At 42.6% G+C, this 14,304-nt stretch overlaps 1 protein-coding gene across 2 annotated transcripts in view; it reads left to right on the forward strand.

Moving 5' to 3' along the window:
- The window catches only part of sdccag8 (SHH signaling and ciliogenesis regulator sdccag8), a 41,101-nt gene that overhangs the window by 6,932 nt on the left and 19,865 nt on the right, over positions 1 to 14,304 (forward strand). For both annotated transcript variants that reach the window (XM_023963790.2, XM_078932452.1), the window contains 2 exons: positions 1,014 to 1,130; positions 1,808 to 1,950. In XM_023963790.2, the coding sequence (XP_023819558.2) occupies positions 1,014 to 1,130; positions 1,808 to 1,950 (260 nt within the window). The remainder of the gene's footprint in view (positions 1 to 1,013; positions 1,131 to 1,807; positions 1,951 to 14,304) is intronic.

The raw sequence follows: 14,304 nt of genomic DNA on the forward strand, positions 1-14,304 counted from the left end.
TGTTGAAGCATGGTACAGAAATCTGAATGGTGTTTTATAACTTTAAAAAAAACTATAGAAGGGCAACACATAATTTTTCTAGATGATGTTTATAGATGATGTTCTGTTTTGACATATCAGATCCTTTTACTGTAGGTGTGACAAACCACAAATGCAGTACTTATGGATTCAAACAAACTCAGTTGCAACACTATTTCAACTTTGACCTTTTTTCCTTGTGCAATATTGTTATTAAAGCACTTTTTGGAGTTAATGCCAAAATATGTTACAAAAAGCTATTTGTCCTGTTGTTTGTGTAATACATACACTTTCAACTATATTGGCAATGTTTTTGTATTTCTTTGTGTTAGAGTTCACATTATAGTTGGTGATGACACAGTTGTTAGGGAGAAAATTTCCAATTGGGACTTCATGTCATAAACGTTACTAACCCCTGTTCTAAGTCATACCTACAAAGTTTTTTTAAAACTGCATTTTATCATCTGCTTGTGGTTTTGCATAAAGAAACATTCAGCTTAATTGCTTAATTTTCTCTATATATGTCCTCCATCATGAGAAAAATCCCACAAGAACAAGTTAAAACCACTGAAAACACCATTTTCAACAGAGCACAAATGATCACTTCTATCTACTTGTAATGCTTTTCTAATGCCACTGGGTGGCAGCAGGTAACCAGTTTTCCTTTTGGTCTTTCATCAATTCCTAACTCATTTCTGCTGAACTTAGTTTCAGTTATTACACATTTCAAACACAGACAAGAACATGTCTGGATGTGTTTGATTATTGCATAAATGAGTGAATATGAATGAAGCATCTTTAATTGAAGCCACCATGTTCAGATAAAGTCGTTTTTTTACACCTCACTTTAGCAATGGAGACGTCACCTTGAGTATTACTCTTTTAATGTTTGGGTTTCTGGTCAGTAAAAGCATATTCAGACTAATAATATAGGTAAGTAGTCAGAGAATGCTGAAGCAAAGCACTCAATTCATTGTTTTTAATGTCATCTTCAGGTTTGCGTGGATCTTCGTCATCAACTCAGTCAGGCCATCCTGAAGAAAGAGGAGGCAGAGAGAGAGCTCAGACAACTCAACGCCAAAACCAGCCAACAGATGGAAAAAGCTGCTCTGGTACTTTATGTCTGCTTGGCTTGTGTAGAGTTTTCCAAAAATATAATATATAATTTTTTTGTTAAATAAAACTACAAAACCACCAATTATATGACCCCATTTTATTTCTAATAAGGAGCAGATTCTATGAAACATAAAAAAGTATATTTGAAAATGTCAAACATGTAATACAATGTTTAATCATTTCTAAGGAATACATTTTTAAAAAGTAAAAAGCATTTCACATACACTTTTATTTATAGCAACATTTTTTTTTTTACATTGTGATTGAAGATGAAAAAATATTTGCCTTTTAACCCAAAAATGTAAAATTCTTGAATCAAAATTTCACATGGGTGTTCTTATTGCTTGAAAAACTTTATAGTAAAATATTTGAAAATTTAATTTAATATTTAATTTTCTAAGGGACGACTATTTAAATTTGTATTAATCAATTTTTAGGCTCATAATATTTTTTAGACATGTTTAAAATGGATATGCATATTTTTTAAAATGTTATAAACATTTCATAGAAAAGAATGGTCCAATTAGACTGGTAATGTTTCCTGTCCTCTTTAGTCATTACATACAAAAGTGTAAATGTTTTTAAATTTGTGTTTGAGAGCATAACGTGAGTTCTGAAAGTTTTTTTTTTTTCCTCCTCCGCTGTCATCTGTTCTTCCGTACCTGCGGGGCAGGAAGTGGAAAGGCTGAACTCAGAGCTGGTTGGCTGTCGCCAGCATCTGGAGGTGGTCCAAAAGGATGGGGGCCAATGGCAGGCCGAAGCCCTGAGCCTAGCAGAACAGCTGGCAAATGCCCAGCGCCAACTGCACCTCACCAGGTAGTACCTAATCTTATTATACATGCCACCACACTCACACACACATTCATGCACACGTGCACACACACATGCACACAGCGCTCCCCTCTGCCCAGCTCCTGCCCAGCTCAGTCCAGTCCAGTTCAGACCCACACACCAACTGTACCGCACCAGGTAATGGCTAATCCTATTATACAAGCCACACACACATGAACAGCCCCCCGCGCCACTGAGGGAAGGTCCCGGTACCAACTGGACCGCACTAGGTCACCTCTAATCCTGTTAAGCATGCCACAACATAAGGTAACACACACAAACACACTGCCCGTTCTGTGCCACCAAGGCCAGAGCCCGGCCCAGCAGCAGCTCCAGCAGAGCCAAAATGGCGCCTGGGCCTTTCTTCTGTATGTTTGTGAGCGTGGAACACACACAGACACACACACACACACACACACACAACAGTGCGGCTGATGGTCATCGGACAGCCTGGCCTCAGCACCTCCTGCCAGTGCCCTGCGCCCGTCCTCACAGTGGGCACTACCGGCTCTCTCTGTCCTTTCTCTTTGTTTGTGTCTTTGCATCACCCTGTCTCATATTTTCCTGGCCCCCCTTCATTATTTCATATGTTCTTCTTGTACTCTCCAACATGTTTATCCTCCATCATTTCTCAACCTCCAGCTTCTTTTCATTTCCTCCTCAAGTGTCCACCTCAGGAACGGCCCCTTTGCATTTTCTTCTCATTTTTTCAACATTCTTTCTTCTACTTTTCTTTTTTTTGACTCTTTCTTGTCATCCACTGCCCCCCCCCCCCCCCCCCCCCCCCCAAAAAAAAAAAAAAAAAAAAAAAACACCATTGTCTGCCAAGGCCATGCCTGTCCATGCCAGCCGCTCAGGGCTCACTCTCACCCCCGCTGCCCACAGCCGAGGTGTTTGAGATGAGCACAGATGTGGCGGCGATGCCCTGTGGCTCTGGAGACTGCGGGATGCAAGTTTGTGTAATCTGTGTGTTTGCTTTTGTGTCCCCTTGGCAGTGTGTGTGTGTTTGTGTCCGTTGCTTGGTCTGGCTCTGATCTGTGTTTAAGTGTTTGTTTGTCAGACAGCCAGCTCTCCGGCTGCACGCTGGACCGTTTGAAAGATGAGGCCAGAGCGGTTTTGGGTTTAGACGTGTGTTCCAGAGCCAGCTGTGGAGAATGACATCCCCATTGATCGCACTGCTCCATGTCTTTGACCTCTGTTGGAGAAGCTGCTAAACTGGAAGATTGTTACAATATCAAAGGCTTTATATCCATTAAAATTCATTTTTCCTGGTTTTATTGCTCTTACATGTAAAACAGAGGGCTGTACATGTGTTGGTCCACAGCTGCATGCTCTCTCATTTTTAGCTGTGGTCATTAGCTGTCTCTTCTCGCATGAACATGTTGATTTTGAATCCTTTTTCTAAAAAGTGTCAGAAACTTCAGTAAAGGTATAAAAAAGACATAAGTCAAGCAAAGAGCACAAAACACTTAATGCTCTTATTTTTTTACCCATATTTTTGTTGTTCTCGATGCAACATTTGAAAACTAGAAGAGCTGTTTTCCTTTATTGTCGTGCCCTCTGTTTATCACTATAGAGGAACGGGTGAGCCTCCACAGCTTTGAAGGGCTGGTCTGTGTTTTCTGGAGAGCTTGAAGGGAGATGCACAGAGCTGGAAGGCCTTGGTACGACCTGCTTTGGAAGGCAGCTCTTTGATTTTCCCCCAACTTTCATGCTGTCCTCCACACGAGGCCTAAATGATCACAGCTCTCCTTTAAAACAGGCGTTTGCTCGATTTCAAACAGCTTTGCTTTCCTTCTTATTTATTAACGCACTCTGTACGTGTAAAATCTGCCAGCAGATGCATTTATTTGGACAATTTTATCATTGTAGTTCCGTGTGCACATCAGCCAAAAGCACATATCTGTACACGCAATTGCGGGCGCACAGATGCAAGCATGCATCCGAGGTCCCTCGGCGGCTGGTGTGCGGTACAGAGCTCCAGGATTGGATCATCAGCCAGCTGTGAGTTGGACAGCCCGGGATCTGTCCTAATCCCCGGCACTCTGTTCGCACCGGCCCTCGCACACGCACACACTCAGCGTCACCCCGGCCCCAGCCCGGCAGAGGGCTTTACCAAGTTTGTTTTGTTTGTTTGGCTTCATCTTTTTTAACTTTTCGCTTTCTCCTCGCCTGCCTCATCCATCTCCATGTTGTGTTCACACATCCCGAAGGCTGCAGCGGAAAGTGCCCGGCATAACTTTGGTTTCAGCTCGTGCCAGATAGCAGTGAGCGAGTTGATAAGTGTTGTCTGCAGTTTGCTCAGACCTGCGTGCTTGCTCCGGGTTGGAAGATCTTCCGCCAGTTCTGTTAGCCCCATAAAATCAGACATCCATGTTCATGAAGGTGTTTGCCAAAGACCGGAGATGGAGTCAGAACTGCTGGGATGCATAATTTTGACTTGGTGAGAACGGAGAACATCTGAAGGTGTGGTCATTGCCGTCTGATGTGTGTTGAATCTGAATTTTCTCTTAGTGAGTAGTATTACAACAAAAATGACAGAAAGAATGTCCTGAGTTGGGATTTCAGGCAAAAAATTGAGACTGACTTATTTTAAAATGTAACCAAGAACAAATCTATCATTTTAGGGACAATATTTAATATTTATTTAATAAAAAAACTACACTGGTCTTGGTTGGAGAACTATTGTGACAGGGAATTCGAAGCTTGTTTGTTTAAGGATAAGAAACTATTTTGAGCCTCAAGCAGTCATAAAGTGTGGGGTTTTAGGGACACTCTCTCCTTTTTGTGACCCTGAACTCGGCAGATGGACGCTTGAAGGCAGCGAGGAAGACAAAGCTTAGGACCAACCGCTGCGACTCTCACGCACAAAGTTCCTGGAACTCCATTAAACGTGTCACGCTGCTGCTGCTCTCTCTGCACCTCAGTTGTAACTCGTGATGGCAAGGTCTGGGAAGGCGGTGAACAGAACTGTGTGTGTGCGCGAAGGCGGAGAAGTGTAAATGAGGAAGGTGAGGCAGCAGATGCCACGTCCCGCCAGAGGCTCGCTTTGAGCAGCGAGTGAAATCTGGGCGCGACAAAACTGCTGCAAACCAACTCGGCAGGAGGCGCTTGTCCAATCATGGCCCGGAATAAAAGGGCTAGGGCGCAACACGGGCTGCTGTTGCTCAGGAGAGGTGGGGGCCATAATGAACCTCCGAGCTCTGCCAGCCAACGCTCACACGTCTGAACACGGCGGCGCTTTTCTACCTGGCATTCAAAGTGTTTAACCACTGTCACGGACACACACGGTCTGCCTCTGCTGCAACTGTGTGTACTCGCACACACGTAAAGTGTGTTCAGTTAGATGAGTGTGTGTGGGAATGTTGTGTGTTGATACCTTTGGGCTACACCTGTGTCTGTGAAGTTTGATGTGTATGTCCCTGACAGCAGAGGGGCAATGCCAGGTATGGGGCTCAGTGTGTGTGTGGGTGTGTGTGTGTGTGTGTTTGTGCGCGCTTGTCTGGTCTGCGGCCATGTTGTTGGGTAGCAGATGGCACCATGGTTGGCAGGGGAGGGGCTGCTTAGCACAACTAATCAGACAGTTACGGATAGGGCAGCTGGGAGGGCCGTCAGCCAGCCGAGTGTGTGTGTGTTTGTGTGTGTGTGTGTGTGTGTACTGTACTACAGAGTGCCATGATGTTGACAGTGGTGGGCCCGTTGGCCCGGCGATGAGACCTTGCCATGTTCCTCTCTCCTCGCTGTCGGAGTGCCCTCTTCCATCCATCCTTCCTCCTCGCCTCCCTCCTTTTTGCTCCTTCGGTTTCTTTTTGCTCACTCTTAAGAAAACTGCTTATTAGACTTTTAAAAGTGTAAGATGTTAGGGACTCGTGATGGTAAAAAAAAGACATGTTTTAGTTTAAAATTCAGCCTCAAATGTGATTTCTTAAACAAGAACATTTCTGTTGCTACTTTCTGACACTGATGGAGGCTAGCTTGTTAAAATCCTGCAGCATCACTTGTAAAACCACAAACAAACAGCGATGGGACTCCTAATCAGACCTAATTAAGTAGATTTTGTTTTCCCCTTGCTTATCTTACTGCCAGATCTTAAACAAAGTGTTCCTGACAGCTTTAACAGACCTAAATGAGTTCTTGCAATCGAAATGAGTCATAGCAGGTTCTGGTTTAAATGTCACATTTGTTGGTGGATTTTATTTCTAAAGTTTTGCTAAAAATGTGAATAAAAGTAAAGTTTCTGTTTCATTAAATGCTTAAAAAACTCATTCCAGAACTTGTTGGTTTAAAAATGATGTAAAGGTTTCGAGCCACCTTGGTGTAGTCGCAGAAACCAGACGCCGTTTTTCAAGAAAAGACAGAACATCGTAACATCTGAGTGATGGAATGAAGCTTTGAGAAACAGATTCAGTTGGTTTCAGATTGGAATGAAGTAGATGTAGTGAAGGACTGAAGATTTGTGTCACATGATCAGTTGCGTATTCTTGCTACATCAGACGGTATGAGGCCATCCCAGAGTGCTGCTTCCCGTCTGTTCTTACATTTCCAGGCATTTGTTTAGTATAAAACAAATGTTTATTGTCTGCGTCAAAATAAATTCAAAGATCCACGACTAAAGCTGCTCTATTTTGACCAAAAGAAGAAAAGAAAAAACAACCCAACTGTTATGGTCAATGTTGAGATCACAATTATGTAATGCAGTTACTCACCAATGCTCCATCATGTTGGCCAGGACTGAACACACCAGAGTGACTTACAGTGAGTAAGTCTGGATTTTCCAAAGGGTCAAAAGTGCACAGCTGTCAAGCAAAGGGTGTGTAGAAAAACATGTCTGCAAAATGAATGCTGTATTCCATTATTTCACTGTTTTTCTGTTAGCCTAAAAATCTTCTTTTTAAAGATTAGGGCTGCACAAGAAATCACAAACGTATTGTCATTGTAACATTATTGACAAAGGACAGCATGAATTGCGATAAACGGTTACCATAAATGTGTACATCCATGCTAAAACAATCTTGAAGTACCGTATTTTCCAGACTATAAGTCGCCCTTTTTTTCATAGTTTTGCAAGGGGTGTGACTTATACTCCGCAGCGACTTATATTTGAAATAAATTGAAATAAATACATTTTTAACCCTCCTGTTATGTTCATTTGTGAGGAACAGAGATGACGTTCCTCAATTTGATGTATGAGGTATGTTAAGTGTTAAGAGTATGTTGAGTGACTCAGAGAATCAGCAAACTTTTTTTTACAGTAAGATCTTGAAGGCTAACAACATAACATTCTATTTTCCAATGATTTCATAGATTCAGAAATGCAATAAAAATGACAACTGTTTCTACAAATACAGGATGAAAACAGAGTATTAGTTAGTTGGCCAATGATGCTTCATGAAAAGAATAAATAAATAGGTTTGAGAAAGAATTACTGTGAAATTATCAAATCAAATCAAATTCAAATTCAAATTTTATTTGTCACACACACAATCATACACCGTACAATGTGCAGTGAAATGCTTAGGCGACCGCCCGCGACCTCAAACAAAGAAAGAATATCAATATGAAAATAGATATAAAATATAAAAACATAAAAACAGAATGTCCGAATGAGTGCAAATATGCTCTAAAGTGACATATGTGAAAGTGGCTTGTGTGTATATTATGAGATATTATGAGATAAACAGTCTGCTATGATTGTGTCGTATGAGGTTGTGCAAGTTATTAGTTCTTGGTCTCAGATTTTGTCAAATAAATTTCCCGTCAAAATGCGACTTATAGTCCAGTGCGACTTATCTGTGTTTTCTTCTACTTTAAAATGCATTTTTGGGCTGGTGCGACTTATACTCCGCAGCGACTTATAGTCCGGAAATACGGTATTTATCAAAGAAATGGAGCCCTTTTTGCATTTGATCAATCAGTTGGAGCCCTTTTATGTTAAATGACCGCCTCTGCTGTAGACGAGGGTCATTTAGAATATGATCAAAGTTATGATGATTTTTATTTAAATGAAACTGTTGCAGTCAAGTGGAAAGGATTTTTTAGTTGGTTTTTGTTTTGCCTTCAGAATCGCAACTACTGTCATTGCATTATTGATCACTAAGTTGTCCTCATAATCTCCAGCCCTATCCAAGATTTGTTTTTTTTTAAATAATACTGATTTTTACAGCCGAAGTTGGGATAGCAGTTTGGTTTCTTCCTATCACTTTAGGTGTTAAATGACATAAAGGAAGCCTCCTCCCTACATCATCTGGCCTTATCTAAACTCTCTGTTTTCCATTGCCATAGCACTATATTTTATGTAATCTTAATTGTCCTAATTAAAGTTCTGATAGCAAACATTCAGCAGAGGATAGTTGTGCACTGCAAGCGGTGGAGTTTTTGAGCCGAGCTGTAATCTGTCCATCCTTTGGGGCTGGGAATGGATAAAATAGACAGATCGCTGACTGTGACACCTCAGGCAAGATGGAGGCAAATCTGTCCGCTACAACTGTTGCCACCCCAGCCAAGTGTGCCCTGGGACACTGGCCTACATACACACACTACTGCTGCAGGACAAAATGAAGGGGAGAGCACCAGCCATCGATCTGCCACTCCCTCGTTACCTGGAAACCTAATCTCTTCCTAAAGTCAGATTTCAAACGATTTCCCATCTATTAAGACTATAATTTAGACTATCTTGAATGCTTGAGGCTTAACTGTTGTGGGATCTCGATGTATATGTTATGTAGTGGATGTGTTTGTGTGTGTGTGTGTGGGTGTGTGTGTGTGTGTGTGTGTGTCATCTGGTCTGCACCGAGCCTTCACACACCCCTGCTGTGTGGGTGGCAGCATCAGCGGCTGTACTGTGCCCACTGCCCACTAGGCACAGCTTTCATCCAACATGACAGAAGCCCTCTTTGCCTCTCCTTTACCCCCCATTCCTCACTTTAAACATTGTTGCTCTTTTACCTGATTGATCTGTCATTTTAGCTTTTCATTTTCCCCCCGTTTTTTTATCCTCCATGAAGAGGTTCTGCGTGGTTTTGTTTTTCTTTTGCTTTTTTGTGACTTTAGAGCTTTGACTGTCTTTGTGTGCATCTTTGCCGTACTGAGTTTTATGGGTAATAAACCAGGGTCCCCATCAGCAGATTGTGCTGGGAGGTGGTCATATAGAAAAACAAAAGGGAGGAGATGAATAAAACCCATGCAGATGAGTTTAAATAATCTGGAACAGACTGTAAGAGAAAGAAGGGGAAAAGAAGAAAAATGGCCTTGAACTGATTTTAGCTTCATTTACCGTTTCTGGAATAAGTCAAAATACAAGTTTGACGAAATTAAGCTTTTTCTGTGAAGATCAATAACTGAAAAGTGAATCAAACGCTGTTTCCACAGTTTGGGCAAAGCAAAAATCTGTGAATTAAAGCAAAGCAAACTGTAAAAATGGTTTATAGTTAATAGATTTTTAAAAACATTATATTTACATTACAATACAAGAACAATTCACTGAGACGTAAATGAAGTTGAATATGTCACAGCTTACATTACTCACAAAGCAAAGTAGAAGATTATTTCTGCTATCAGTTTGCTTTTGCTTGATCTGAAGATTATTAGACTCACTAAAGATCTTTTTGCAACCTGGTGGCACGGCAGTAAAACACAGAATTTTAAAAGAAGGATGGACTGTAGGTGATGTAATAAGGTCATGTGCCCCATTCACTTTCTTTTCCTTTTCAAAAAACAGAACAAACCTGACGGTTGTGAAGTCAGTCTGGGAGCTGAAGGTCCCCTGTCAATAAGGAGATCAATAAGTTTGTAAAAAAAATGTCTAGAGTATCAATAAAAAATGTATACTTAGAGTTAAAGTGATGTTGTAGAATCCAGAATCAAAGTAGTTTCCTTTTCCTTTGCAAAATGTGACTATTAATTTGAAGTAAATGGGGAAAAACCTTTCAAGTACTTTAGCGAAAACAAGGTGTTGAGCTCAGTTTACAACAAGATTCTTAGTTGTTTCTGCACACAGCTTTTGCTTCTGTTAGGTAATGGATGTGAATGTTATTGTGGTGTAATCTGACTGGAATGATTAAGTGGCTCATTTACCTTCTCTCTCAAATGAATTTGAACCTCCATCACTGCTGCATATGTTAACCACATCAATTATTGTGTTGACACCACCAAGGGTTCCTGAGTTTCTGCAATAGGTCAGAATTGGAGCATATTGTATGTGTGCTGTGTGTTTATTTTTGCAAATCTCACAGATGCCTGTGCTGCCAGCCTGCTCTTGCATTGCAAAGTCCATCAGTCTTCTTTGCCAATTAAGGTTTTCAAACTTCTCTCCCTCTATTTGGTGAGGGGATGGATGATGACAGAGGACAATCGGCAGTTAATTACTTCAAAGTGGAGCTGGGATTTTTCTCTGGGGGACTGTGTGCTGCAGCAGCAAATGTTTGCTTCTGAAGGGGTCGTGTCGGTCGGCGTGGAAACGCCTGCACGGAAAGAGTCTTTCCCGCCAGCTAGAGTTCAGCCTAAACTTTTGCGTGTCTGCATTGGCAAGTGAGGACGCATCATTTTCCATTTTTAAACAGTTGCCGTTTTGTGTTTTTCCAAGCGTGCCTTGCTAACCACTGACCTTGGTGTCGATGGGGGGGCTTTAGCGCTCCTTGAAGAAGAAAAGAGGCCTGGGCCGCCCGCTGTAAACAAAGTTGACTTGCCGACAGATGGATTGAATGACAGAGAGGCTAACTGAGCCAGGAGCGCGCCTGGCAGCATCACATTTAGCAAAGAGGGAGGGAGATGGAGAGAAAGGAGGAGAGGGGGGGGGGTTAAGAAGAGGGGAAGGGGGGAGAGGTGGCCAACAGGAGAGGAGGTGTGAACAGGTGCAGGGCCACTGAAGGAAGAACCAGCAGATGGAGAGAGACACAGCCAGTTTAGTTACTGGAGAAAAAGGGGTGGGAGGGAAGGATGGAGGCTGCAGAGGAAAAAAATAGCTCGATCCAGAGACGAGGATGCTCTGGATGAAGATGCAGACAGATAGGTAGGGCTGGGCGCGGACTAAATAAGCAATCTGGCTCGCATCAGGCACCTTCCATGTTTGATGTGTTTGTCTGGTAAAGTGAAACGGTGAGACAGAGGAAAGGTGTCGGAAGGAAGACGAGAGCAAGCGGCTGACTTGCATAACCCTGAGGTTTAATAAAAATGTGCTAAAACACATTGAGGTGTGTGTGACAGCGCTGTGTGAAGCTGTGCAGTCTGCTACACAAAATAACTCAGATGTTTCTGTGTGCAGCATCACAGATACGCTGCACAGCAAATGTTCAATATGTCACTTTATTTTTTCCCCATTGTGCTATCCTCTACTGCTGGCAGAACTGGATAGAGAGGCCTACACACAGAGAACATCTCTGAAGGCCGGAACATTAGACTGTTCCATATTCATGTAGACTGATTGATGCAGTCTATCATAGATGGCTGTGGATCCTCTGGACTCTTTCCACAGGAACGATTGTCGCGGTTTCAGAGCAGATAGATGGGATTTATTTTCGTAAAACACAATCATTTGACTTCAGCCTTGAAACAGGAAAAATCTGTGTTTGACAGTTGAATCTTCTGCTGATTGTTGATGCAAAGGTTAAATTTAAACTATCACAACTCACTTCTGAAGCAGGTTAGCTAAAAATGATGAGAGAAAATCCATAAATCTGTGTTCTTTGATTCATTTTGTTTTCATAAAATCACTTTTTATTCTTAAATATGTATCCTAAAGTTTCTTGAATTATTTGTTTTTTGTTTGCTCACTCCTTTAATATCTTCTCAGTATCTGCAGCCGTCCGTCAGTCACTCTTTGCTGCGAACAGGAGCTTGTTTTCACATGTTTGTGCTGCAGGTTCAGTTCAGTCTGTTCATATGTGTGTTTACTTCACACTTGTCATTACACAACAAAGCCACGGTGTAGAGGCAAATATGTACTTGCACTGATTTGGGAAATTCTTTATCTTCAGTTTGGCCCCCATCGTGTGCTGATTCCACTGTATTTTTGAAGTTTAAATGGGAACTTTCTCCCACAGTGTTCTCATGTGAGTTTTGTTTCTTTGAAGTGTGTTTTTTATTTTTTTAACTTAAGTTTAAACAGCGGTCAGAGTTGTCTGGCGTTGGCGACTCTGACTCCTCCAAGTCAACCGCCTGACTCCAATTTGCGCTCGTTCTCTGATAAACCACGGCATTTGGTGGTTCTGGCGTGGGATGTCGGCTGCACCACGGGGTGCTGCAAACTCTGCGCTTGGTCAGGCCCTGGCACCCCACATCTAATAGGCAACAGCTTGAATAGTGCCCACTTAAGCAGGCAGTATGGACTGGGCTCCATCTTCTTCCCGATCCCTCCAGCCAGCTAGCCAGCCAGCCACCGCCTCTGCCACCTCCCACTTACCCAGCAGCCACTGTACCTGGCTGCAGCCCCAAAGCTATTCCATCCTACCTTAGGTCCCTGGCCCATGCAGCTCTTGCCATACTTATCAAGCTGTCCTACAGAGTACCAGGCCAGGCATACACAAATAGGCCCAGCTAAGAGCAGCCTGAACAGCCTCCTACATCCAAACAAGAGCTCCTGCCACAGGAAGCTTCCTAAATCCCAATCACCAATTAACTGGGAAGCAGATTGTAGCCCAAGGAGAGTGATAGAGCTTCATCTCCACACATTTCACCTCTGCTCCAGCCGTCATCCTAATGCTGCAGGACCTGGCATCCCTCTGACATCCTTCCTCTATTCTCTGTCTTGAATCTTTCATTAGCCGTCTTGCCTCAGCCTTTTCTGTTGCTGGTAGATGTGTTTGGTCATAAGAGGAAATGAACCTCTTTGCTTTCATGTCAATTTAGGCTGCAGCAGAACTTGCTACACCTTACTGGGACTTCATCCCCATCAGTCGCATCCATGTTTGTCCTCCTCTCTCAACTTATTTGGTTGCACTTGTGCATGTTTGTTTAGGAAATTACCAGCCAGATGCCAAATGTTCAGCTCTCCTTCTCTTTGCTTTTCCTGTCTTCACTTTTTGTCACCCTCCTCTTCATCACCACTCTATTGATGACTGCTGGAACTTTCTGGCGGACTGTCTGATGCTAATTGGTGGGTAAACAGGTCTGGTGTGAGCGCCCCCCCCCCCCCCCCCCCCCCTCCTCCCCCTGTCCTGGTTGCGCTCAAACGCACACACACAGACATGCACAAATACCCGGCCCCCTGGAACCTCTTGCAGGACCAAATGGCTGGCATTGCCTGCCCGCCATCTCCCGCTGAGCCCTGGTGTGCGCTTTGGTGGCTCAGGCTGCTGTTCAAGCCCAGCGGGGGTTCATACACTCACTCACACACTCGTATGAGTACAGACACACACAGGCTCCTTGTGTCCCCTGCACACCCGCCACCCGCTTTCACACCCCAGACAGCAGGACAGCAGGAGAACACACACACACGAAGGAACAGACAGACGCGGTCACTTTAGAGATGCAGGCCAAGCGCTGTAGGGGAGAAAAGTTTTCACTTAAACTGGAGAATTCTCTCTTCATTAGCGCCTTTGGACTTCAGGAAGAGTTCTGTTTATTTGTTCGTATTTTTTTTGTCAAGTCTTTATAGTTTTTCTCCTCTCTCCTTCCTCTGTTGTCTCGGTGTGTTCAGATTCGGTGAAAGTTTAATTCAGGCAGGAACAAGATGTATTATTGTTCACAGATGATGACACCTCAGCTAGGATTCTACCTGACAAATGGATGAAAAGGAACACATTTCTTTTAAAAATTAAACCACTCCAGATGGACTATAAAATACAAAATCTTAAAAACGTGTAAATTTCCAGCCTTTTTGTTAATCTTTTACTTCAAGCAGTCAGTGGCAGCTTTTTTCTGTCAAGGGTTGACTCACTAGCCTCAAACTCTTTTTATTCCCCTTATTCTTTGTCTACTTCTAACCTGGACTATCTGGTAAAAAAAAAATCTGTTTTGTATAACATGGTAATGCTTTTAGGGAAACTGGAAAATACCTATTTGATTAATAACAAAAGTTTACTTGAGCACTTTGTAATGTAACCCTGGTTGTCAATGACAGAGGTCAAACATTTCCTGTAGGTCTTCACCAGATTTGGAAACACTGTAGCTGCTATTTTGGTCCATTCCTTCACACAGATCTTCTCAAGAGCTGTGATGACCTCTTCAGACAACTTCCATGGATACAGGTAACATGTGGAAGATGAAAGAACATCTTAAAAACAGGTCTGTGAGGAACAGAATTCCTGCTTGTTTGAGGTAGCGTAATGCTTTTTTTCGACAGCATTATAACAATAAATTCGAATAAAATCAAAGTGATTTTCCTGTTTTTTTATGATGAATATC

This window comes from Oryzias latipes, chromosome 15, assembly GCF_053564925.1.
Source record: "Oryzias latipes strain Hd-rR chromosome 15, Olatipes_Hd-rR_3.1".
NCBI classification, from domain to species: Eukaryota; Metazoa; Chordata; class Actinopteri; order Beloniformes; family Adrianichthyidae; genus Oryzias; species Oryzias latipes.